Source organism: Nicotiana tabacum, chromosome 20 (genome assembly GCF_000715075.1).
Source record: "Nicotiana tabacum cultivar K326 chromosome 20, ASM71507v2, whole genome shotgun sequence".
Lineage (NCBI taxonomy): Eukaryota > Viridiplantae > Streptophyta > Magnoliopsida > Solanales > Solanaceae > Nicotiana > Nicotiana tabacum.
Window position 1 is genome coordinate 158,414,413 of NC_134099.1, and position 27,881 is coordinate 158,442,293.

General features: G+C 36.0%; 3 protein-coding genes and 1 non-coding gene across 6 annotated transcripts; all 4 read right to left on the reverse strand.

The window, feature by feature from the left end:
• Positions 1-324: 324 nt before the first annotated feature.
• LOC107811869 (RPM1-interacting protein 4) lies at positions 325-4,891 on the reverse strand. Of its 2 annotated transcripts, none has more exons than XM_016636862.2 (4): positions 4,667-4,891; positions 1,744-2,451; positions 979-1,170; positions 325-606 (listed from the first exon to the last, which is right to left on the reverse strand). In XM_016636862.2, exons 1-4 carry the CDS (start codon positions 4,670-4,672, stop codon positions 574-576), a joined length of 939 nt encoding a protein of 312 aa, XP_016492348.1. In that variant the 5' UTR covers positions 4,673-4,891; the 3' UTR covers positions 325-573. The 2 variants fall into 2 exon arrangements, with proteins under 2 accessions (XP_016492348.1, XP_075096981.1); XM_075240880.1 differs by lacking the exon at positions 4,667-4,891 and adding an exon at positions 3,541-4,662.
• A 1,145-nt stretch (positions 4,892-6,036) lies between these two features.
• Positions 6,037-11,177, reverse strand: LOC107811878 (actin-related protein 2/3 complex subunit 4). The gene is made up of 8 exons (XM_075241189.1): positions 11,001-11,177; positions 10,660-10,725; positions 9,890-9,942; positions 9,484-9,511; positions 8,422-8,496; positions 7,778-7,882; positions 6,676-6,765; positions 6,037-6,553 (listed from the first exon to the last, which is right to left on the reverse strand). The coding sequence occupies exons 1-8, from the start codon at positions 11,001-11,003 to the stop codon at positions 6,464-6,466; spliced, it is 510 nt and encodes a 169-aa protein (XP_075097290.1). The 5' UTR covers positions 11,004-11,177; the 3' UTR covers positions 6,037-6,463.
• Positions 11,178-11,634: 457 nt separating this feature from the next.
• TRNAY-GUA (transfer RNA tyrosine (anticodon GUA)) lies at positions 11,635-11,731 on the reverse strand. Its single transcript has 2 exons — positions 11,695-11,731; positions 11,635-11,670 (listed from the first exon to the last, which is right to left on the reverse strand). It is a non-coding gene; the product is annotated as a tRNA-Tyr (tRNA).
• A 6,018-nt stretch (positions 11,732-17,749) lies between these two features.
• LOC107767395 (uncharacterized) lies at positions 17,750-27,848 on the reverse strand. Of its 2 annotated transcripts, XM_016586394.2 has the most exons (4): positions 27,525-27,848; positions 26,356-27,243; positions 19,064-20,090; positions 17,750-18,795 (listed from the first exon to the last, which is right to left on the reverse strand). In XM_016586394.2, the coding sequence occupies exons 2-4, from the start codon at positions 26,431-26,433 to the stop codon at positions 18,239-18,241; spliced, it is 1,662 nt and encodes a 553-aa protein (XP_016441880.1). In that variant the 5' UTR covers positions 26,434-27,243; positions 27,525-27,848; the 3' UTR covers positions 17,750-18,238. The 2 variants fall into 2 exon arrangements, with proteins under 2 accessions (XP_016441880.1, XP_075096945.1); XM_075240844.1 differs by lacking the exons at positions 26,356-27,243; positions 27,525-27,848 and adding an exon at positions 20,296-23,005.
• Between the last annotated feature and the right edge of the window lie 33 nt (positions 27,849-27,881).

Here is a 27,881-nt window from a genome sequence, read left to right on the forward strand (position 1 = left end):
TTGGTGTAAATACCGCGGTGCAGATAAATCTTTCCTGTAACAAATAAGGGCACAAGCCACAAGTTTGCAGATAGGGAGAGAGACAGAATTCAAATACCACACAATTCCATTTCTTGCATATATGCTTCTGACTCCAAGCAACAGTTGAGCAAAAGCTTGATTAACAAGATATTATGATAACAACAACAACAATAACAACATACTCAGTGTAATCCCACATAGTGAGGTCTGAGAGTAGTGTGTACGCAGACCTTACACCTACCTCGTGGAAATAAAGAGGTTGTTTCCAATAGACCCTCGGCTCGGTAAAAATAGTATGATAACTCTGCATATGAAAAGGAAGCCAGCAACTACTTGGATACCAGAAAAAGAAGAATGTTATCAGTCCATTTCAATTTCTCTTTGTTTGTTTTTTCTTTCCCTTCGTCGTTTTCTAAATAAAAAGAGTTCTCATCCAAAGCACACAATGAACAACATATATACCAGACCTAAACCTATACATAACCAAAGTTTTATGTTTTAAAATAGGGTACATGCCCCAGGTGTTTTTCTTAACTCCCATCCTCAGAACTGTCAACTCCGACCCCACGGAAAGCACAAACATCCCTGCAAAGAACAGCAATGAGGAGAGGTTAGAAAACCACAACTATGGCTCAATCCTAAGCAAGTTGGAGTTGGCTATGAGAGGTTACAAAACGTAAAACAAAAAAGTGAGTAATACTTTACTAGAGTGATTAGTAAGAGGTCATTCATTATCTTTTTGTTGCAACAATCTCCGAAAAAACTATGACAATGTGTTGGAGTTTCACAAACAATTAGACTGCAGTATATTTAACAAAAGCTTGGTCCAACACGAATGAGTTACGTACAATGAGGTTGGGAGTTCGAGTCACTAAGATGGGGAAAAGCCACTGCTGGCCCCTGGAGAGGGGGTTAAGGGAGGGGGATTTGCCGTATCAGAAAACTAAATGTACATACCTTTCCACTGTCATTTCCATATCGCTTCTGACTGTTGGAATAAGATGTATCAGTTGACGTGCCAGGTACTTTTGCTGCACCAGTCTGCTTCTCCTCTCGCACTTTGTCAAATATTTGTGTGTAACCTTCTGCTGATGCAGGATCACTCTCATCCCAGTCACCAAATTTAGGAACAGCAGGGCTGTCATCAGACTGCAAATACACTGTGTTATATTCTTCCTATGACTCAAAGCAGTATGCGCCTATTTGTAGTTTCCATATAGATCGACAATCAAAGAGTACATTAAGATAGATAGATTGGCTTGTGGGATAATCTAATACGTCCTAGAGGCACCCCTTTTTTACGGAATAGGTTTCCTTACCTTTTTCTTTTTCCTTTTCCTTGGATTTCTTTTCTTTTTTATTTGGAAGTAAGCTTACACATTCTTCCCAAAGTCGGTGGAAAAGTAAAATAGGAAAGTAGTGTAAAATAACCAATCATGAAGGTTTGGAAATGAAGTTCGCCCATCAGAAAGCTAATCAGTAGTCGCCGCGAAAAGAAAAAGAGTTGCATCATAAATAATGCCATCATAAAGGAAGACCTTTTATTTTTCCTTGCTACAAGTGCTCTTGGACTAATTCACAACAATTATAGAGAACAGGAATATATTTCATCTGTTTTCTTATACGAGTTTGGCGAGGGACCTACGTTTATTGCTGCAGAAGTGTCTTAATAATCATACTTGTCCTGGATGTAGACAGCAAGAAAATGACAAAAAGACATACCATGTCATCACCTTTCGTAACTGATCTTAGACGGGATCTTCCAGGTGTAGAGGGAGCCAGGCCTTGACTACCTTCAGATGAAACCTTTCTTTCCCACGACGGGGAGGAAACTGCACCACCTTTGCCTCCAACCCTTCCCTGGGAATGTGTATGCAGCGGAGAGTGCTCAATGCTGCGATCAGGTCCCCCACTTTGCTGAGAGGCCCGCTTAGGTGTAGCACCACCACTTAAGCCGCCATAGCGATGATGAGGTGATTCCATAGGAGTTCTTCTCCCCGTGTTCTCATTGAGCATTGGGGAATCAGTAGGTCTCCTCAGATACTCTTCTCTACTTGGCCGACGTTCATGCCTTGCTGTTGGGATTTCCGCACCCTTCATTGTTTCTGATTCTGACTTGTTGCCTACAGATTTCACACCATATCGTTGTGGAGATGAGCAAGTTGGAGCTTTTTGACCCATAGTATCTGGGTGCAATGGGGAGTCAATTGATTTCCGCGATTCTACATCATCTCTCCTGGAAAAACGCTCATCTTTTGATCGTACTGCATCTCTTCCATTTTGACCTTTTACTTCTGCCTCAGGATCCTGAGGATCATTTGGATTCATTTTACTGCCTTTCTTACCCTTACTAGCATTCTCAAAATAGGTAGTATAGGCAACATCTTCGTCGTTCTCCCAGTTGCCAAATTTTGGTACTTGTGAGTGCTTCTGCAAGAATATGCAAACCACATTCATGTTGCATTCGAGCTTCTAGGCAAGTGTAGCTTAGAGCCCAACCTCCATTTAATTAGATATGCAAGTAAAAATTAAGAAAAATAGAGAAAGTGTAACACAAAACATGTCTTTATGACGTGGTAAAATAAACTCAAGTAAAGGCGAGTTTCCTGTATAGAAAAGAACGCCTCTACTTTTCCTTTGGTAAAATAAGCACAAGTAAAGACCTAGAGATGATCACACAGGGTTAATCTGGTTTAGCAGGTGCAATGGAACAAAAATTGTAGAGAAAATGCTCATCTTCCAACATCTAAACATCATTCTTTGGAATAAAAACAAAAGGAAAAAATAAAAGAAGATGGGAAGAGTCGAACCAACTAAAGTCCCAAATGCATCCATCCAAAGATATACTAAACTATATGTGATATGAAAAGAATTGATATTGGAACACGGAGAAGAAGTAGAAAATTAATTGTAAAAAGAACCATGATTCCTAGAGCAAAGCAGATAACTTACATTACGCCGTAGTGGAATACTTAGCTTAACATTTATAATATAATGCCACATGGAATCACTCAAGAATTAGGCTTTTATGGAACTTATGTTTACTCTTTAGCATCAAAAACTCACTAGCTTAGGTGCCTTAAACTCAACTGGAAGCATAGGGGACGATCACTTTTACGGTCCTGGTGTTACCAAACATGAGAATTCCCAAGGACTCTAAATATGTGATAAAACCCTTAGAAACGATTTGCTTAGTTCAAGGCCACACTTAATCCCCATTTGCCTCAAGAACCAGTACATGGAAAACGGTAATGTCACAATCATGTCTACAAGAAGTAAACAACTATAATTTGTATGCTGCCTTTTGCCTATTGCCTACTAACTAATCTTAGTACTGAATAGTAAACTGGAGAGACAAAGCAGAAACAACCAAATAAAACAGGCAGGGATGAGATGTTTGCATTCAGAGATAAGCAAGACTGCTCGTTTTAACACCACAATGCATGTCAACTTTCAGTATCACTAATACTATCAATCATCTAATAAAAGATGGATAAGAGCTTGAGAAAAGGTCAGTACCGTGCAACACATAAATCTGGTTTTACTTCAGTCTGTACTCTATTTGCATTTGCCAGAGAATCGAAGCAAAATAAGGAAGGCTAATGTTTATGGGTCAACCTAGCCTATAGAGACTCCACGCTCCAGCTGACAGAAATCAGTTGAGTGGATAAGAGTCACCCAACTAAGTTTCTAAGATGCATAATACACTCTAAATGATTCCACGATGTTTAACAATAGCTTCATGGTATCACCAAGTGACAATCTGCTTAACGACAGCATTACTTCTCAGACTTGAAGAAAGTGCATAAATTGCACTTAGTTCTACAACTTATGAAATTCCAATAATTGCAGCACAGTGAAAAAGCTAAAAGACGGCTTTGCAGTCTTTTACATTCCTCTATCCATTCTCATTACATTTGGTCTCTTTACAAGATTAACAGATCTTTATATAGTCCCAAAAATCTAGCTCAAGTGCTCAACAATCTAGCTTTAAAAGTATTATTCCGCAAAAATCCAAAACTGAAATGCCCTTCTACAATCACTTTTCTTTAGGGAAGATCCACATTACGCGCTTTTAGTAATCCAACTAACGTTAAAAACTCAGACCAACACTAAATTTCTTAGTTGTAGCTTGTTAGATATGGATCCAGCTTAACAATTCACTTTCCATTTCTATAGCTTGTTCTAGACCATAAGATTCAAAAATCTTTCTTTCTTAAATTTCGTGCACAATCAAATAACATCACATATATTGGAATGGATAAAGTACTATATATGTGGGGCGAAGGGGGGGGTGGGGAGGGGAGAAGAAACCTCAAAAGTTGCTAATTTTTTTTGTGGATTTCACTAGAACTCCACAAAATACACATAAGCACTTAATTGTACCCTCCCATTTACAAAAATCAAGTTAATTTCAACACCAAGAATCAAATCAAGTCCAGCTTCAACATGACTAAGCTGAACCAATCAACTACCCCTCTGACCCATTAAGCTATTAAATCAAGATTATCATTTTCAACTCCCAAAACTTCCATAAAATTTATAAAGAAACCATTTTTTAGCAAAACAAACATTCCACAGAATATACAATCATTTCAGCTTAAAATTTATCAAAATGCAAAAGAGAAATAGATCAAGAACTCACAGCCATTAAAAAGGGTAAGTGCAGTTAAACAGCAGCAGCTTAGATAAATTCAGCTGAGATGTTAAGATGGAGCTTTCACTGTTGTTTCCAAGATTTTATTTTTCTTTCTTCTTTCTTCTTCACTGTGGTGCCAGATCAGAGAGAGAGCAAATGGGGGTTGGGTAACTGGCGCCACCAGTGACGTTTGACATCCCACATACTCTTGTCAGATCAAAAAGATTTTTTCTAAAATGGAATAGTACTAAATTCTCTTTTTACTCCCTCCGTCTCAATTAATATAGGCTCGACAATGGGTTTTAAAAATAAATAATTATATAATTTAATTATTCATATGATTATAAATCATCTTATTAAAGTTAAATTATTTCTAAATAAAAATATATGACATATTTTTTTTGGGACATACCAAAAAAGAAGATATGATACATAATTGGAACAGAGGAATAATAATTATTAAAATATTTACCTATAATTACTTTACATATTTTTTTGAAACATATGTCATAGCAGAGCTGTCTTGTCATATCTAAAATGACTATTGCTACCGGTACATGAAACTTAAAATCATTAATTAATAGTCGCGACATACACAAATCATTTCGCAGAGGAGTTGATAGCTCTATAAAAAATTTAAAATAATGCAGAGTAATTAGACAGAACAAAAAAAAGTTAAAAGGAAATAATATAAGTCAGAATCATGATGGCAACACAAAAACGTAATACTAAATTAACCTACACCTTTTTTCAAGCACATGGTGTAGTCAGTCCTGAATTTGTCGGCACTTGACAGTGTAACCAACATGCTACAGTGCACAACCGTCACATCCTCATCTGTCCTCCTTTAATTTTATTTTATTTTATAATACTATATACTAGTAAGTATGTTGTAAGGACTAATAAATTATGGGTTATCCATTTTCTTAATGTTATTTTCTAGAAGAAATAACGACTCGTTTCATATCTTTGACACCTTTACTCTACGGAAGTTAATTTGACTAGTTTTAGAGTTAAATCACATTCAACTAATTATTTCTTACATCAGATATCCAAATGTTATTACTCCATCTGTTTCAATTTATATAACGTTTTATATGTTTTATGTATTTCTTATATATTTCAAACTATTTTACTTTTGTTATTTACGTCCTTTGGTCACCAAAGCCATCGTGCATTCCTAGATACGATGTTCTTTTATGATACGAAGTTATGGATCATTAATATACAAAAAAAAAAATGCCATAAGAATAAAACATAGAATCTAGAACCAGAAGAATAGAAGCTGATAGAAAAAACCCTTTTTTTTAGAAAGGTCGGATCAGTCAATCTAACATTTTATAATCCTTTATTTAATGTCAGTAAGCAGCAGCTAGTTACTTTAGGTAACTTTAAAAAAATCTTTGCTTTTGCATCCATCTGTCAGAATCTAATGTTAAATATCAGAGTGTTTGTAACTTTGGTGACATACAAGAAATTAGAAATTCAGATGTCAACTAAAAGTTTAGATTAACCAACATAAGCAAAGCAACTTAGCACTACAATGACTGAGTATTCACTCTGCCATCTCCTGACATGATAGCCCGGTGCACTAAGCTTCTGCTATGGACGGGGTCCGGAGAAGGGCCGAGCCAAATGCCATTTCCTGACATGAGTTAAGGAAAAGGGAACTCATTGATGCAATACAAAAGAGAATTTCTGTAATATGTAGCTTCAAGTAGAGGAGAAAAAAAAAAGAGAAGAGAATACATATTCTAGTTGCCATAAGAAGAAAACAGAGAATAAACAAAGAAAAAAGAAATATCAAATGAATTGCTTTAGAAACTCAGTAGCAACAAGCCTCCCTCGGGTGTTCACTGATAGTTTCAGTTCACTGATCTCCTTATCGATATCCTGCAATTTCAAGCAGAGATTCACAAAACTCTTTGAATAAATATCAATAAGTTACGTAAATGATTGATGCATAGGTTTTCCTGCTACTTTATCCTCGGAAGTATGGGAATCAATAAGTGTACCTCCATGAATTGCACTATGAAATCAATAAGCTTCTGCTTCTGCATCTCTTCACAATGATAATTTGTAATGAGAAAACTAATGTCGTAGCCCTGAAACATAATGCGCCCATCAGAATTCAGATGACTAAAAGTTGGTCAAGAAACAAGTTATTTACCTTTTTTAATAAAGAAACAAGTCATTTACATAACACCTAAAAAGGTTCATTCAACCATTTGTGAAACATGTCAAATATTTTCAACCTATGTCCAACAGGTAGCCTTTTAGACTAGGTAGATGCTTTAATTTATTCAGGAAAAACTTGAGCATACTACAAAGCTGCTTCTTCCAAGACATTGCTACTCTCCGTCTAGGCTAATACATGAATACATCAAAACTAAACAAATGTTTGTCTCAACCAAGCCTGAGAAGCAATCACATAAATGTTGTAAACAAATAAGAAGGCGTCCCATAAAGCAGCAAATGTACCGATATCTCTTAGTATTGTACTCAATCGACATCTTCCCATCCTTTTGCAGGTTGAGCAACTGACATTTTGTAAGTGTTTAAACCCCAGCCCCCGTAAGAAAATGGCTAAATAGGGGTATTTGACATCTGCTTTCACAAACCCTCCCCCAACACAAGTAAAGAAAAGTAAATCTTAAAGGCCTTTGTCAACTTGCTGAGAATGAGAAATAAAAGTAATCAGTCCCAAAGCATTGCACTAGAAGCAAGTCCAGATCCCAGAAAGCTTAATTATGCTTTCAGACTTTACAGCCACCTTCCATATTCAGTAATAGCTCCATTCCCAAGTTGCCACCATGTTACCATTGGTGGAATAGGTCGATAATAACATTACTAGGAAAATTTGTACCAAAAACTAGACATATTCAAACTATGAACAAATGGTGAGTAGACGCAGAAGAGAGCAAACGGAAAAAAAAGGACGGGAAATAAATTGGACGTTCAAGTTCCGCCAAACATAACTACAAAATTTAGCATACAGAACTACAGAACATGCCAAAGCATGGAATCAGTTACAAGGAGTTAACAGAAAACCTAATCCAGGATAAGAGGATTTTTAAATATTGTTACCATTTCCATGAGAAGAGGAGAGATACAAACCTGAACTGGCTTTCTCCTTAACACCTGAAATGCTTCTGCTCTCATAGACAAAAACCTAAGGAACTTCTTCGTTAGTATATTTTCAAGTTCATCTGACTGTTTCACCTGCAGCATTAATCACACATGAGGAGCTTAAACTTTTTTTTAAGTGATTATCAAGATCCAGAATCCTATAATTCCTTGTGAAGTCTACTTAATTCCGGAACTAATACAGTTTCTACCCCCGTCCAGCACAATCAGTAGTTTAGCTAAGAATCCAAAATGTTAGCTGGATTCATTTAAAAAGGCATTGCAAGCTGCACGCAGATGTCAGGCTATATGAGTTCCTGGAGGAACATGGTCTTGCAATAAATTGATAGGCAAATCCCAAATTTTGATTTACCTTCTTGTTGAAATACAACACACTAATGATTAGACACATATTCCAGTCTGCAACATATGGAACTAGAAAGAAAGATCTGGACTGCTGATGAATACTTAGCAAATGGCCTTTAGCGTAGACAAGCAGATGTATAACTAGAGAAATATGGTTCAAGGTACCATAATGTATTCTACTCTATAAGAACAAAAGCATAAATATGGCATATGCGCAGCTTTAGACAGCATGCACCTAATCAATACATGTAATAGCAAAGCAAACCTACCTTTAGACTTATGCGCAAGGAATTAATAGATGTTTCAATCAAGCACCGTTCAGCCTCATTTCTACAAATCAAAACCTGTGAATTGGTACATTGGGAAAAATTAAATAGATTGATATAAGACATGCAGCTATTAAAATTCTTTGTCACATGAAAATCAAGTATAGACAGAGGACCACATTAGAGGTTTAATTAAGAACGTGTACTTCTAGTGTTGGACGTAAATGAATAATCTTTACTCAGAGACTTATAACTCATGCTAAATTTAAATCATTATGGCAGAAAACAGCAATCAATAACAAAGAAGCATACAAACAAACCACTGCGGGTGCACAAACAGAAATGAGAACTAAAATTCATTCTTATACACCTAAAGGAGGACAGAGCAAGGTCTCTCTTGGTCTTTCTCAAACTTAAAAACTGACACGGCCCACCAGTCATGTTAACAGATTTAGTAGTATCATAGCATCAGATGAATCAGTATGCAATTACGAAGGGTTCTGTTACATTACAAAAAAGTTTGCACCTGAATTATTGATTAATTCTTCCTACCTTGTCATGGAGAACATGTTTACCATGCCAAAAAGGACAGAGCAAGGTCTCTCTTGGTCTTTCTCAAACTTAACCTTTTTCTAATGGCAAATATAATGAATTAATGTTGCAACTTGCATCAGTGCTACTAGATGACCTAATCTATGACGTGCTAGAGTTCCCAACCAACTTGGACAACTTGTTACATCTTTAAAGCGACTCATCGACAACGTGTTGGCATCTAAGAAAGACACCTCGGAAACAAGCTTTGAACAAGTAGCTAATCACGAGAGAGAAGTTTAAAAAAATTTAAAGCGAGAACTCTCTTAGAACTTCAAAAATTTTACGAATAACGCCATCATACTTTCAAAAACCTTAACTGCACTTACTACCGAGCCATAAAAACATGTAGTTTAGGCTTGCAAGGATTGTACTAAGAACAGATGGGCAAACCACGGGAACACGAAAATCTATTGTACCCAGCAGATATCTTCAAAAATCGTATAAAAGTTAAGAATATCAAACAGTTCTTACAGGATTAAGAAGAAGTTCTGGGCTTGTCCTGGAGAACATACAAAATGAGAAAACATTACTATTTTAGTACACATGTTTGGCAGGTAAATGAATAGCATTTGGTAGAGAGATGAAACATCGCATTGTCTACATAAAGAAATAGCAGTCCAGTAGAATATCAAATTTCTGCTTTTTGGTAGAATATCAAAATTCTGCTGCAAAAATGATATGTTCATTCATGTCAAAAAAATTCTTTAAGATTCTAGCCATATTATAGGTGAAAAGAATATGTATGGGGTTCTTCTGGTTTATAGGAAGCCGCCTACTGCAAATCCATTTGATGAACCACCCAAGAGACAGAATATGGAATTTAACCAGCATCATTAAGTAACTTTGAGTAAAATGTGATGGCAGCATGAAGTCATACTTTAGTTCAACCTCTGGTTTGTTATGCCTCTCTACTTCTTGGCATGGGAAATTCTGCAACCACAATGTCGAAAACAGATTATCTAAGACAGATATAGAGTAACTAAGACATCAAATTTGCTGAGGAAATGGTCCAAGGGGCTTAAAAGTACTAACAGCTTTGCACTTTTATGTTAAAACCATGACGGAAATAAAAAGCTTTTTGAGAAGTGTCAAAATATGTCAAATTCAATAAATTGATTGGCTGAACAAATAACATGTGTGGTTGAAATGACATACTACAACTACCCTCGTCCCAAGCTAGTTAGTGGAACATATAACAAGTATGAAGAGGAGGCAGTCAAAGAATCATGATAACAATACAACGGGAATTCAGAATGCAGAGTTCAGAATAATTTTTCTTCGGGAATGGGGGTGGAAGTGGAAGGACTGCTAGTAGTGGCATGTGGACTCTCTAATACAAGCATATATAATGAATACCGAGAAACTAAAACTTATAAGTGTAAATAAAACATCCTAGCAGTGCAGAAACACTCAACTTGCCTCCCAATCACCCGAACTATCACATCATAATGCTTGTAATCGTCTCAAGCTAACACTTCCCATCATATCTCAGTGCACGAACCTCAAACATTACATCTTAGGCCAACAATAATGCAAGTTAAACAGAACAATTAGAAGGACTCAACTATGATTCTAACTTTTAAAAAAAAATCAAAAATTTTACAAAGCTGCAAAAAATTCTTATGATAGTTAAAAATGCTACATTACCTGAAGACACATAGCTGCTTCGAGCGTGTTTCTTATGCATGTTAAATACAATCGTAAGGAATTTGCCTGCAAATTAATCAAAAAACAATAACTACTCTGCATTTTGCACAACGTAACCACATACACACACACACACATATACACACAGAAATCCTGGATCTAAATCAATTGAGCTAGTAAATAACATGAATTAATTAAAACGCAGCTCAATTCTCTACAAACAAACACACATTTACTCAAGAAAGTAGAATTGAATTGAAGAATGTTAATATGATCAAATCCCTAAAATACACAGTATATTTCGAATTTTACCCCTTTTTTCTCGAAATGAAAGTACTTACCATTAAAAACTGTTTCGCTTGATTTTCGCTTTGAATCAGATATAGTATAAGCCGACCGATCGACGTTTTAGCTGAATTTTGCGCTAAGTTTTGCTACTGCTAATTTGTTGAGCTTTGTGTGCACGTTAAGTTAAGAACTGCTAAAATGCGCCGGCGTGGGGGAAGTAAAGTGGAACCAAAAAAATCGTTGAAAATGAAATTTAAAAATACATATACACACAGAAATCCTGGATCTAAATCAATTGAGCTAGTAAATAACATGAATTAATTAAAACGCAGCTCAATTCTCTACAAACAAACACACATTTACTCAAGAAAGTAGAATTGAATTGAAGAATGTTAATATGATCAAATCCCTAAAATACACAGTATATTTCGAATTTTACCCCTTTTTTCTCGAAATGAAAGTACTTACCATTAAAAACTGTTTCGCTTGATTTTCGCTTTGAATCAGATATAGTATAAGCCGACCGATCGACGTTTTAGCTGAATTTTGCGCTAAGTTTTGCTACTGCTAATTTGTTGAGCTTTGTGTGCACGTTAAGTTAAGAACTGCTAAAATGCGCCGGCGTGGGGGAAGTAAAGTGGAACCAAAAAAATCGTTGAAAATGAAATTTAAAAATAAAAAAGAGGATCCGACCTACCGGATTCGAACCAGTGACCTAAGGATTAGCTGTGGGCTTTTATTACCCGACTACAGTCCTCCGCTCTACCAACTGAGCTAAGGTCGGTTTTGCTGATGGTTTTCACGTCTTTATTAATCATTACAAATGAGGGTATTGTTATAAAACAAAGACTGTAAAGTAAAGACAAGTATAGAGAGAAACTGATATATTATTCGAATTCAAACTGATGTACATAATTAACTAAAATCTCTTCTATTTATAGAAGAAAGGAAGTTGTTGTGTAAGCTGCTACTATACCAAATATGGATAATCTTCTATTGAGAGCAATGTTTATCCATAACGGAGTACTGAAAGGATAAGCTTATTATACCCGGTATAGATAATCTTCTACCGGGGGTAATGTTTATCCATAACGGAGTACTGAAAGGATAAACTTATTATATCCGGTATGGATAATCTTCTACCGGGGATAATCTTCTACCGGGGGTAATGTTTATCCATAACTGGGTACTGAAAGGATAAGTTTATTATACCCGGTATGGATAATCTTCTACCGGGGGTAATTTTTATCCATAACCGGGTACCGAAGTGATAAGCTTCTTCAGGAAGCTTATTTCCAATAGAGTACTTAAATAGATAAACATATTTACGGTGGAGTCCCATATGGATAAGCTTCTTCAGGAAGCTTATTTACAACGGAGTACTAAATGAACATCCATAATATAATATATTTATAACACTCCCTCTTGGATGTTCATTAAAAGATAATGTGCCTCATTAATACCTTACTAGGAAAAACCACGTGGGAAAAAAATCCTAGTGAAGGAAAAAGAGTACACATATTTAGTAATACGCATTGTTGGCTGTCTCATTAAAAACCTTATAAGGAAAATCATGTGGGAAAAACATTAGTAAGGGGAAAAGAGTACAGCGCGCATTTTACTCCCCCTGAAGAAAACCTTATTTCAAATATTTGAGTCTCCGCATTCCAATCTTGTATACTGTATTCTCAAAAATTGATGTTGGTAAAGACAATCTGCTGGATTGTCACTTGAACTAATTTGATGCACATCAATGTCACAATTTTCCTGAAGATCATGTATGTAGAATAATTCTGGTGAAATGTTCTTCGTTCTATCTCCTTTTATAAATCCTCCCTTTAATAGTGCTATGCATGAAACATTGTCTCCGTATAATATTGTGGGTCTTTTATCACATTCCAACCCACATATTTCTCGAATGAATCACTGATCTCAATCATATTCACTCCCTGCTTGCCGGTTTGAGATCGAGCTTTATGGGTATCGGATAAATAACCTGCATCTGCATTACCAATACGATCTGCACCACTTTTGTTAGCATTAGCAAGATAAATAAGTGCAACATCTACACCGAGATAGAGTATTTCAGGACCAAGGAGCTCTTCATCCTCTTCTAGAGGTTGGAACAGATCCTTATTCACTTCAAGTGATTGAATATCCATTGGTGTACTTAATGGGTACACTTTGTCCATGTAAAAGCATTTTTAAGACCCTCTTGGAGCTCTTCTGGAGTTCCAATTTATGTCACCAACATAAACAGCAAGTGTAACAAATTTTGATGACATTTTCTTTATAAAAATACATGGACAAATAACATAATTTATGTAACTTTCTTTCAGCAAATATTTACTGAGGCGATTATACCACACACGCACAGATTGCTTTAAACCGTACAAAGATCTTTATAATTTGATCGAGTACATTTCTCAAGACTTTGAATTATATGTTTCAGGCATTTTCAATCCTTCAAGGATCTTCATATAGATTTAGCCAAATAAGTCATATAGGTTAAGACTTGTATCTAAATGGTATGACATCTTCAAGTGTCTGGACTGCTAGTCCGATCCTCACAATCTTTTACAATATTGTGCACTATATTGTATTAAATATGTCGTCGACGATCATTTTGTGTCAGTTCCGAAGCGACATAACTTGTGGAGATCTCATCACTTTCTTTATTTTCAGGTACCTGAACTTTTTCGGGAGTTTCATGAAATGTTATGTCGTGGGCTCTTCTAGAGCTTATTTCCTCCTCATTTTGATCATTAGCTCCTACTATTTTTCAAGGATTGTTATCTTTGGAACCGATTGGTCTACCACGCTTCATGCGTACAGTAAACTCTATCCTTCAGGGACTTTAACTTTAATAGGAGCATTTGCAGCTGAAATATGATATTTAATTTTGGATAAGCAAATGCTTCTGGCATTCGACTTGAATTATCTTCTAAGTGAGGATCATGATAATTCGATTCATATAACATATTTTTCAACTGTTTATTCCATCCCTCAAATGTTAGAAAAACTAACATATATCCTCAATCATCTTTGGGAAACATATCTTTGTGTATTATGGTAGAGAAATTAATCACATACCACACAACAAAAGATAGTAAAAATATTTGGTTTCTGATCCTAAACCAATTGTGAAGGGAGGACTTATCATATATTGTTGATCTGATGCATACAAGTGCTACTATATGCAATTTAGAAAATCTTAGACCAACACATGAAGCTTTGTTCTCATAAGCAATGGTTTAGCCATTAATAGGAGGTATTCAATGCTAAACCAGCTTGGATATAAACCAGCATTATCAAGATGAACTGTCTTGATTTCATAATCTGAAAATTATGCTCTTAATCGAGAAAAGCAATTCCAAATGCCAAACTGCAGGTTGAGAATAATTACACATGTAACCATCTCATATATGCACCTATAGGTGGTTCACATGATAGGTGAACGAGCTCATATTCACCTTTTATATATTTCAGAATCAGGGGTATTAGTCCCAACTTTAGCTGGTATAATCAATTCATTATGAGAACAAGCAACACATGAGAATTCCTGAAGAATCTTCTAGTTCTTTAGTATATGCTTATCTGAATTTTCAAATAGCTCATTTAAAAATGGCAAATGAAAACTTCAAGTTTATCATGTCATGTGCTATCTCTTAGTAAACTTCTGGTTTACTATAGCATAAACTTTTGCTTTAGTAAACTTCTAGTTTACTGTGATACATGATATAGTACAAATTAAAGAATAAGGCGGGTAACTTCTCACATACATATTATTTTACCCCCTATGATTATGGAAACATGAAGATTTTCAATCTTTCAATCATTTATAGTCTCAATATGATAGCCATTTATATTAGTAAACTTCAGGTTTACTATAACATATGTTTTGACCATAATCATATAATATGAATGACATATTTGTATATAAGCTCTTCGAGAGCCTTCCTTTATTATCCACAATCTAATATTTACTTTGGCACTACTGGTGTCATGTATTCTTTAGGCAAACATTTAGCTCTTCAGGAGTTGTTGATATATTTTGTACTATCAAATATTGCTCAGACACTGCTGGTGTCATGAGAGAAAATCACAATCAAATAAACAATGTAAAACAATTGTTTAAGCACACGAAAACTCCTTTTCATAATATTTTTCCACTTCAGGAGGCAATTTCAATTGTGTTACTTCTTTAGGAGCAAATTTAAAATACGAAATATTGAGTATATATTCTCTCAATTATATTAACTCTTCTGGAGGTGAATTGTAATGTATTTACATCAATAGCGCGTTCATATTTACCCGACTTATTAGTATTGTCACATTCACTTCAGGGAATGGATTAATATTATCAAAAGTTCTCATCCTTTAGGAAATCGAACATAATTATCTGAATGCGCATTAATCACATCAAATTGTGATGCCTCAACCTCTTTTAAAATATTTACTACTTCAGGAGCAAATCGAGGCGTGCATTTAATATAGAGAATATTTATGTACCTTATCTTCAATTGTAATCATAGAAAGCCTAAATTATCACTTCTGGTGATCATAGGCATATACCACTTCTGATAGTTAACAAAATATAATTACAATGAGATATACAAAATATAACCACTTCTTGTGGTTGTATATTTCTTGCAAACTCTGCTAGAGTTTAAGTTGATCTAATAATGTTATCCATATTCTTCAAAATGACATAAACAAGATATATTATAGTAAACATCATTATCAAATCATAATTTTTCTTTATGTACAACAATTACATAACCATACTATCTATTACAAATAACAAAAATTAAAATATTTACATTTCTACAGATTCACCACCGATTACATGACTTGTTTCTCCTTCTGGGAGTGCAAGGTAATCAGTTACATCCAAATGCATGAAGTCTAAATTATCTTTAGAAATAAAATTTGCTTCAGCATTTTTCTCTGTCTTCCTTAGGGAGGCTTGATAAAGCTCAACCAGGTGCTTTGGCGTACAACATGTACGTGACCAGTGCTTTTTTTCTCCACACCTATAGCATGCATTTTCTGCATTTGGTGCTTGTACCGCTTCATGCTTTTGTTCCTTCCTTTTCCACTGCTGGTGGCTAGGAGGGTTCTTTGGTGCATTATTATTACCATGATCAGAGTTTCTTCCCCGACCACGACCATGGCCACGACTGGGGCCACGACCTTTTCCACGTTTAGCCTGGTGGAAGTTCGTCTCATTCACTTCAGGAAATGGACAAGAACCAGTAGATCGGCTTTCATGATTTTTCATTAATAGCTCATTATGTTGCTCGGCTATAAGAAGATGTGAGATAAGTTCAGAATACCTTTTGAATCCCATCTCTCGATATTGCTGCAGGAGCATATTCGAGGCATGAAAAGTGGTGAAAGTTTTCTCCAACATATCATGATCAATAATATTATCACCACATAATTTCAATTGGGAAATAATTCTGAACATAGCAGAATTATACTCACTGGCAGATTTAAAATCTTGTAGCCTTAGATGAATCCAATCATATCGTGCCTGTGGAAGAACAACCATCTTCAGGTGGTCATATCTATCTTTCAAATTATTCCACAGTATGACAGGATCTTTAACAGTAAGATATTCCATATTCAGGCCCTCATCAAGGTGATGGCGTAGGAATATCATTGCTTTGGCACAGTCTTGGTTTGATGCCTGATTTTTGTCTTTGATGGTGTCTGCCAGACCCATCGCATCAAGATGAATTTCAGCATCAAGCACCCAAGACATGTAGCTTTTGCACGATATATCCAGGGCTACAAATTCAAGTTTAGAAAGATTTGACATTATTTAGGAAAAGAAAGTTCTTACCTCAAATACTTTCAAAATATTTGCTCGAGATGGCAGAGTCTCGTGCTGATAACATGTTATAAAATAAAGACTGTAAAGTAAAGACAAGTATAGAGAGAAACTGATATATTATTCGAATTCAAACTGATGTACATAATGAACTGAAATCTCTTCTATTTATAGAAGAAAGGAAGCTGCTGTGTAAGCTACTACTATACCAGATATGGATAATCTTCTACTGAGAGCAATGTTTATCCATAACGGAGTACTGAACGGATAAGCTTATTATACCCGGTATGGATAATCTTCTACCGGGGGTAATGTTTATCCATAACTGGGTACCGAAGTGATAAGCTTTTCAGGAAGCTTATTTCCAATAGAGTACTTAAATAGATAAACATATTTACGGTGGAGTCCCAGGAAGCTTATTTACAACGAAGTACTAAATGAACATCCATAATATAATATATTTATAACATGTATATAATTGTATTGATTAGGAATTAAAACTATGGATGCGTTTATTGACACAATTAACTTTGGAAGGCAGTTAAGGTTCAATTGGACCATTATTGGCATAGAAGAATAAGTAGAGAAAAGAACAAGTAACTACTGATCACCTAAGTTATCTTATCCTTGTTATAACTTAAGAGAGGTAAGAGAAAAAACGGCATTTCAGTTGAGAAGATTTGCTTGTATTTCATTATGATCAAACTTTAGCATTATTTATTATTGAGCCGAAGTCGTGTGAGAATATAGAGATCAAATCTGGCCCAAAAAAAGTAGAGATCAAACATATGTAACCGATACCATCTATTTGATGATATGTTTTCAAATATAATATAAAGTTATATAAATCTTCTATATTTATACAGCCCTATTCAAAAAAAAAACAATGTCAATCTAAATAAATTCTTTCTGAAACACTGCCAAGTAAAATCCTGAGCATCAGATTCTCATGTTATAATATCAGAAAGTGGAAATGGATTATAAACAAAACTGAGATCTAAGTGAATAAAAATAAAATGAATTCAGTTGCTACCTCTTTTCTTTGTTTTTCTTTCCCCCCCCAAACATCTATCTTACAATTATAGCAGTTCTATATTACAAATCAAAATTGTGTGGAGTTGTAAAGACCACAAATACTAGTTCGTTTACACTCAATTATGCATGCATCTTCCTAGACATTCTGGTTGGTTTCATCTGGGGCTGTAACAGTTAGATTTTTCGAGTACAGGGCAACAACTAGCCCCTCCAATCAGCAATGGCGATTGATGTACCTAAATCTTGAGTCAATATCAGCACTAAGTATAGCCATGCGGAAAACCACCAGAGCAGGAAAGGTGAGAGAATCCAACCGAGAGCCCAGCGTTGGTATCTCCGAGCCAAATACTCAGTCTTGCATAGCTGACAAGAGCTAGGTCCTTGGAAACTCACCGTGTTAGATCATGTCAACAGCGATCAATAAGGTATTACGTACGGCAACGCACAAACGTCAGCAGAGTCTATTTGCAAAGCTTCTGACCATACCCGATTGTCATTAACTTCATCAAGACACATGTCGGGCTTCCTAACCAGAGTACTTTTGCTTCCAAACAACCATTCCTGGTCATCAATTCCCGACCACTCGTCCATCTTCGGAACTGAGAGTATCTGGTTCAGATACTTGGAATCAGGATGAGGAGGTCTTCTAGACGCTTCAGCAATCTGATCAGCACCAGGAGACGTGGAAGAAGCTTTTGGTTTAGACATAGCCAATGGCTGACCTTTGACTGTACCATTGACCCCGTTCTCCTTGTTTGCCAACCTAATATCAGTGGCAACTCTGTGTCTGTTGGATAACTTAATGGTACCATTAACACTGTGCTCCTTGTTTACCACCTGCACATCAGCGGCAACTCCTTGTTTGTTGGAAGATAACATTTCTGCCTTTTGATGAGTATCTGATATCTTTCCATTCTGTGTGGGCTGATGAGAGGATGAGGGCCGCAGCAATTTAGCAGGCCTGACTTCACTCTCTGTATAGCAGAATAAAAACAAGCAACAATAATCAGCCAAACCCAAAGGACAATTGAAGCTGAACATGCTTGCTCAAATTTTCGTGTGATTCACATGAAAATATTGAAAACAGTAGGTACTGTTATCAATTACCTAACAGACTATAGCCAAAAACATAAGAAACAAATCACATAACACACTTGCAGAGCCTTCCTACTATCACTAGAGGAGGATATAAAGCAATAGTCTTCGATAAAACAGCAGCTGTTAATATTTTATTCAACTCACCATGCAGGAAACCATTTGTTTCAATTTCTTTTCTTTTTCTGATATTTCCCTCAGTGACTATTCCAGCAATGTTATCCTTGGGTACAAGTGGAACTTGGTGGTTGGTGTTACTAACATTGAAAAAATCACTCTTATTGTTGATGTGTCTTGATTTATCCGGTTCACTTTTCCTATGTGCACTTTTGTCCTTCGCCTTATTTTCCTTTTTCTTTTCTTTTTCCCTGTCTTTCTCCTTCGCATGACTTTTTGCGTCCTTTTCTTTATCCTTTTTCTTCTCTCTTGGTCTGTCATCTCGTTTTTCTTTGGATTTCTCTTTTTCCTCTCTCCTGCTCTCAACATTCTCTTCCAATGGAGGCAATCCATGAAACTTGCTCTTTGCCATGTCCGGAAAGCTGGGAAGTATTGAATTAACACCAATTCTCGGTTCAACTCTGACTTGATGTCCATCCATCTTATTGCTATATACTCTTTTCTCCTGTTTCTTTTCCTTTTCTTCAACAAAATTACCAAAATCCTTGATGTACGTATTTGTCTTTTCATCCCTTTTCGACTCAACTGGAAATCTCTCAGCCAACTGACTTCCTGCACCCTTCTGTTCATTTCTGATCCGCCTCGCCAACTCCTGTACAAATTTCGACTCCTCTGTCTCAACAGTGGGGAGGCTGGTTTTAAAGAGCTTTTCTGCATGCGGGCCCTGAGACTGATCGCGGTATTTTGCTTCCTGTGAGTTGATGCTTTCTTTTTTAAAATGTTCATCTCTGCTAGGAAGCTTTTGTCCACTAGAAACTCCTGGTAGAACGTCAACTCTTGCCTCTTCAGAGATGTCACTTCTCTCTTTATCCTTGTCCTTGTCCTTCTCTTTGTCCTTTTTATCTTTGTGCTTTTCCTTCTTGTCGCGGTGTTTATCCTTCTTGTCTTTCTTTTCCCTGTGTTTCCCGTCACTCCTGTCTTTATCCCTTTTTTCTTTACCTTCTTTCTTTTCTCTGTCTTTCTTCTCCTTTTTATGTTTTTTCTCCTTCCGTTTCTCCTACAAAACAGCAAAAACATGCTAGTTCTATATTAATAACGTAAATGTACAATCAATGCCAACATCCTCATTCAACAAAGAAAACTGAAAGGAAAAAATTACAATTCTGAATAATTAGCACAGTTTCACAACAGAGTAAAGCACCAAACTTGAAAACTGGAACGAGGAGTTTCATGTTCAGGTGGGAGTTCCAGATATAGACTACCTGAGCACAAACACACGAGAGCACCCGCACATTGCAGTAGTTGCTTAGGGGAAAACACCAACCACCAGTAGAGAACCAATGGCCTTTATTAGAGCAATCAAAAGAATAACTAGCCCTTCTTATCATTTATATTCGAAAAGCAATTATAAAATAACATTGCAGAAACATTGGTTTTACAAGAATAGGGAATAACCGGAACAGGACACGAGGAAATAGAAACCCTAAGGCAACATCATCTTCCCAGTGAAATCATTCAAACACAGGAGGGAAGACCTAGGATTCCCATATCCAAACACAGTAGAGAGGGGGAATTCCTCCTTTACTGTTGCTTAGGTTTCTACTGAGGCGGAAAATCCTTCTTCCCATGATATAGAAAAACTCTCTTGCCCTCACACACCAAAGCTAAGCTAACCAGAAGCAATCAGATATTGGCTGCATCATGAAGCTGAATCCCTTGTTGCATCCACTGACAGATGCAATTTACGAAGAACTAATTTTCATAGATGCATCTCCAGAAGATTTCTCACAATGCCACCTTCTAGAAAGGTGATAACTGAAAATTAATTACAACTGTTATTTGTTAAGATCATATAAGAGACTAATAAATAAAAGGCCTCAGAGTGAACAAATACACATTTGCAAAAGCTTGCAACTCACTTCCCATTCTAGGATAATCTGAATTGGTGTATAAGAGAAACCTTTATTTGGATAAGTTATTGGGGAAGGCACTAATACTAAAGGAGATCTTTAAACAGTATTCACTCTCATCTTGGCAAGGCACACAAATCCTCTACTGCCAAGTAATACATAATTATCAACAAAGTACAAACATATGAGCACAATCACAAAAATCATTCACCTATGTCAGATTTGGACTCAAAAAGCAACCCAAAAGGCAATAGAACCATCCAGCTAGTTTTGCTAAAACATATGTCCTCTCTTGATAAGGTAAAGTAAGGATTTATGCTCCAGGTTCTATCCTTCATGCTTTTAAAGGAAACAATCACCGGACAATATTTTCCATTATCACGGATTCTAGTCCTTGAAACAACAGTCATATTATCACCTAAAATGGTTTCAGATACTGAATAGAAGTAGAAACATTTCCAGGTCAGGACAAACATGCAACAAGGAGATTTAAGAAGCTTGTTCTTCTCCACATCATCCTAACGAGTAGGAGTTTCAGAAAACATCTAACAAGGATACCAAATCAAAAGAAAGAGAGGAGGAATGATGTTGCATACTGAAGATCTAATCAATCAATTACATAATACTATTAAGACTTGAAAGACAATAGGAAATACCATTTGTTAGTACATCAAATTTGATTCACAAAAGAGGTACCTAATGAAAGAGGGAGATGGATAACTTTCCCGAGAAGAAACAGGAATACTCAAATTACATCAAGCGGGATCACTCTACGATGAATTCTTCATTTTTTCAGTCACTACACAGGTCATAGCTAAATAGCTAAAGGAAATGCAAAAACACAATAGCAAATTGCAATATTCCAAATCTACAAACAGCAAGTAAATATCAAGCAAAGTACTTTGTCCTAGGGAAAACCTACAGCCTCACATGAAATTCAAATGGATACAGAAGATTGTACATGTTGGCTTGTATGTGAGAGTTATTAGCAATTTCCCTGAATAACTAGCTTTCTATAAGGTTTTTTATTCAAATATTAGCAAAAGGCACTAAGTCAATAATAACCATCTTTCCCAAGATTACATCTATAAAGCGCTCAAAGAATTATACAGCCTTCCAAATCAATTAGATTCTCTCAGTTACACTAGGGGAAAATACTCAGAAATGGCTAAGTTATAGCTAATAAGATATATTAATATTCTGTCCAAGTGTATATCAAGCATGATAAGCATCTCTACTATTTATGCCCGAGTGATGGTTGTTCTTCCTTTCAGTCTGTGCCGAAGAGAAGCTCAAACAAAGAAGAAGCTAGCCCGGGCTGAGTTCCAGCCTGGCCCGCCCTTCTGCTACAAGGTATGAAATGACAAGAGGTGAGGACCTTGCCCAATCCATTAATGAATCGAATGGTCCTTCACCTTGAATGTACCTAACTTCTTACCTTCCGCTTTGAACCTTCAACCTAAGTTGCTCGGACTCTTCACTTTCGGTGCCGCACCCGTGCCGACACGACATGGGTGTGGGTGTGGAAGTAGGAACCGTTCGGGATCTGGTTAATCGATTTTAGGTACTTTGAGCAAAATCAACAGAGAAATTCAGGACAAATGCAGTGATTTCTAAATCAAAATAAAAGCTAGGGTAAAATTGTAAAAAATGGAATACCTTGAACGTAAAAATTTATATGTCAATCTTTTTCCTTTTTTCTCTTCGTATTTAGGCACCATTTAACTTTTCCACATAATGTCGCATAATTTAGGCATATCTTATTAGTCGATTTTTGGATATTTGAACTATTTTTAGCCGAATCCCCACACCGGTATCCGTAAGCAGATCCGTACCCCCGAATCTTAAAATTTAGATCATGAAGGATCCGATCTCGAAATCTGCACTCATATCGGACACCTGCACCCGAGTCCGAGCAACTTAGCCTTCAACTTCAACCACTAGCTTGCGGGCATGACATAAAGGACCCCCAATTTCAACAATTGCCTTAGTGATCCGCCGGTGCCGAGTGGAAGGGCCGTCACTCAACAGATAAAAGTAGACTGTTCTAGAAAAATGATCGGCTTTATTTCAATTGCCTTACCTGAAAGGGTGAAGTTCGGGTTGTGTGAGCCCCCAATTCTCTTGAGTTTCATCCTTGGCAAACAACATAATCCCAAAGGTGGGATACCTAATGCGAAGGGGAGCTGCGAACCAGAACTTTCTCACTACATTGCATATCTTTGCATTGCATATCTTGCATCTGACCCACAACGGTAAGCATATCATAACTAAACCCGACATCAGCATTGCATCCCAAACATAATTAAATCCAGCATCAACTTTTGCATCCCCAAGAAAGCAGAAATCTATGGATCCACACATAAAGCATCTACTACATCGAATTCTTCTTGATCGGGGCAGCGGGCTTTTTGTTATACGTAATGAAAAAGTGTCTTATTATTGTTTCAAAAATCATCTCCAGGAAATGATGCCTCATCATACCCAATGAAAATAAAGTGAATATGATTTCCTAAATACTCATTTCCCTTTATGAACTTCTTTTCTATTTTATAGTTTCGCCTTCGGAAAGAGGATATCTTCAAGGTTCACTTATTCCAAATGTACTATGGACCACCTAATTATTGAACCATTTTCCCACTGTAGCTCAATTAGTTTGCAGCATACCCAGCCCAAAAAAGTATTGTACACACAGCCTAATCAGCAAACTGATAGCCTAAATAAGTATAATATGATCCAAGTATGTAAGCACATACCCCGAATGCTTACAGTTTCGACATCACATAGCAAATAAGTGTTCCCATACATTTCTCACTATAGTACTGTAAAGGTATGACACTCAAGAACACCTTGCCTTAATGTATCTAATCAAGCAAACTGCGCTAATGTTCCTTTGCCGAACGCTTTTTTCCCAAAAGGAAAAGGGAAGTGTGTAAAGTTTCTTTATTTGCTTCTACTTTATTAAACACAAAATCGGGAGACACCCTGACAACAAAGTACTTCCCATAAACAAACCCAACAGAAACAACATTCTGAAGGAAAGTCGCCTTCTGTATCTTATTACTTTAAATAAATTTCCTTTTCCATTCAAAGAAACACAGGCATAAAGAATTTTTTAGTATTTATTTTCTGTGGCATTAAATATCAGCCTCTGCTAGTTTTCTTGATATGTGGATGAAGGGATAATTGATTCACCTTCTTTGGATTGTAGCAAACACCCCCCCCCCCTTTTTTTTTTGCTTTGGTTGGTCCCTTTCTAGTGTTTAGAAGTTGTAATAGCCAGATTAGATATTTCATAAATCTTCTTAAAATCTGTTCAGGCTAGTGTACTGGCTAGTTTGAGCCTTTAAAGGATCCAAGTGCTTATTAGAGACTAGTTAGCAAGCTCAAATATCTTATAATCACACCACTCGATATGTCATTTGTTGCAAGTGTAAGCTGATTTCTCCAAGCTCCTTGTCACATTCATTTTAATGCATCAATTCACATTCTAAGGTATAACAAAGGGTTTGCTAGGACAACATCTTTTGTATGAGAATAGGAGATACAAATATTCTTAGATATTCTGATGCAGACAAAGCATGATTTCCTTCGGACAGACAATCCACTTGACGGTATTATGTTCCAACTAATAGGAGGATATCTTCTTTTTTTTAAGAAAGGAGGAGGAAAATCTAATATCTTTAAAAGCAAAAAAACAAGATTAGCTGGATCAAGTGCAAAACAGAGTGCCGAGCAATGACTATGGTTACATGTGATCTTATAAAGCTAAAACAACTTCTCCAAGAGTTGAGGTGCAAAGAAGATGAACCAACGAAATTCTGCAACAATCAGCTGCATTGAACATTATTTTATTTACGAAGCATTTTGAAATAGATGTCATTTAATTTAACAAAAGATTGAATTGTGATGAACTGCTACAGGCTTCTCAACTCAATGATCAATGAGCGAATATTCATACAAAATGACAATGCGGCACCAAATTGAGTATATTTGAAAAAAGCTAGGATCATCCAAATATGTATGATCCAAACTTGAGGGGTGGTGTTATGAATGTTAGGAATTCGTAAATATGGAAAAAGTCAATTCCTTGTAAATATGTAAAGTATAGGATCTTCTAATTGATTAATTAGGAATAGGAACAACATAAGGCATACTTACTTGTAAACACTATACAAATCCAAACATGCTTGAGAAAATATCAAACAATTCAATCTCAAAATCTCTGTCTTTTTTTCTCTGTTTAACCAAATATTACAGATGTTATGAAACACATAGAGCTAAGTAGCCTGTGAAAGAAGATGTCAAAAGCATGTCTTACATAAAGCAAAATGGTCAGGCAGTTATATGCAATTCATTTAAACTTTAGCAGCACATTTAAAATATTTATTAAGAGGAAAAAAAGAAAAAAAGAGGAAACATTCATACTCATCAGCAATTAGTATGAAGCCGTTTAAACTGAGGTTGTATTTGCTCGGTTGCCAGAAAGATAAAGGCATTCTTCATAAGATTTAAGGCCTTCAAAAGGAACATCCCCAACATCCTAAGGAAGTTCTACAGGAAGGTTACTTTTCAAAGATTTTATAATAAAGAGACATCATGCCGCTGAAATATCCACTACACAGAATCATAGTGACTTAATCCCTTCACACGAAAGGTGCTTACAGTAAGACTGACCAATAAGTTTCTCTTTTTCTTACTTAGTATTCTTTGCACCAGCGATAAAACTAAGCAATGATTACAACGTCCGATGAGTTTTCCTAGAACTCAATGAGCAACTTTAACATGCTCATAACAAAAAAGATCCTAAATGTCAATTACCAGAAGCATGGATTGCAGGATTATCCCAACGAAACTTATGGGGTTTTACTTGCATTAATTACCAAACTCATCTTAAAGCCAGAATCCATTTTCATATAATAATAAAAAACCTTAAATTCCCCCAAAAGATTACTAAACCATGACCAAACAAAAGAATAAAGGGATCACATCATCAATAATCTGGACCAAAAAACAAGCACATCTCTACCCATCTCTCTTAACCAAAATCACCCTATATCTCTGAGCAGTGCTTCAAAAGAGTCTTCTCCTTATATATTAATCCAACGACGCTAATGAGGTTTAAAATATCCTTCATACTCAAAAATTCCAAGCAATTAAATGAAATTACCATTTTATCATTGCACTTAACATGACCAAATACGACAAAACAATAAACTCAGATTTGACACGGGCCCTATTTTCCAGCAATAAAGGCTAATCAAATTATCTCATTTCAAGTACTACTTCGGAAAAAACACTCCATTGGAAGATGTCCATGCATCACAGCTAACCTCTTTATAATGAAGTAACCATCATGAAATTATTGGAATAACAAAAACATATCAACATAATGTGATAACTTGAACAAACCTCTTTTAATAAGTCCCCGTCCTCCGGTCTAGGCTTCTTTTCATATCCTGGTGGTGGAAATGGAAAGCAACGAGACATGGCACAGAATTCTACTCCAAGCTAAAAAGGCGCTGTTATGGAAACAGTGTCCTTCGGTTACTTTCTCACAGCAGTGTTCCAGTAACAAGCCACTAGACTCCTGTCCATTCACCATGACCCCACATTACTTTCCAACTTCAACTCACCTCCATTTAATCCTAACTCAATCAGTCCAAAATCCCACTTAAATTAAACTAGCTCTTCACTTTAAATATCCAATGTGATAAACCTAGGTAGTCAGAAACCCCCTTCAAGTACTCGAAATCTAATATCACAGAGCTAAAACACGAAAAAACCACAATAACTCAAGATGGTAATGCCACAAAAAAAAAGCTTTTCAAGAACTATGTCAATCCAAATGGTTTTCTTAGAAAAGAGAATTCTCCAAAGTAATCTGATCCTTTATCTTGTCTAAAAAAACAAAACTTTACAACTATCACCTCTTCTTGCATATCACTCCAAAGCCAAATAACATAAACATCCCTACACTAATTAAGCAAAACTGATAAGGAAACACAACAATCCCTTTTCACTTAAAAACTCAAAAAACCTTTCTCACTTATCAATTCTCCTTTTCTTTTTCCTTTGTTTCAATAGTTCTCCATTTCTACTAGTATAATATACAGTCCTCTTCCATACCCTAAAAATCTCTATCATTCAATTCCCAATTAGGCTCAAATTATCCCCCCACAATCATATTTTGCTCTGATCTGAAGCTCAACCAGAAGCTGATATTAACACTGAGAACCCTTTCTGATCAAAACCCTAATCAGTTGGAGCTTGACCGGTATCCGATCCAATTTCAAAACCCTAAAAATTCCATCAGAAGAGCAATTCAGCACCCAAGAACAGAACAAAAACCCTAACATTTACCCAAAAAAATCCAATAAAAATGAAATCTTTATTGAAGTTTTAAGGAATCAAAGTGAAAATTCAACACCCTTTTTGACCCCAAAATAAATCATCTTTTTTTAAAAAAAAAAAAATGCCCATTTTAGTAAAAATACATAAATGGGTAAACTTTTTTAAGCTGAAATTATAATCAATGAAGTTGGGTATTTAATTCTTGTTTTTTTCTTAATAATTTTTACCTTTAAGGATGGAACAAGATCTCAAGATAATCGAGAATAACACAATGGATTTTGCAACCTCAAATCACTCTTTAAGGTTGTTATATTGTGAGCTTTTTCTCTTAGTCTATAATAAATATAGGGTTTGAGAAAAATGGGTTTTTTGGGGGGTTTTTTTTCTTTCTCTTGTTTGTTTGCTTTGCTGTTTTCTGTTTCTGGGTTTGGGAAAGAGGGAAAGGAAAGCGGAGGGTAAGAGCCTAAGCCTCACATATATTGAAGAGAGAGAGAGACAGAGAGGATCCCACTCTCGCCAACTTGTCCGTTTGATGAACTCTCTCTCTTCATCAAATTATACACTCAAGTCCTCATAAGTTATAT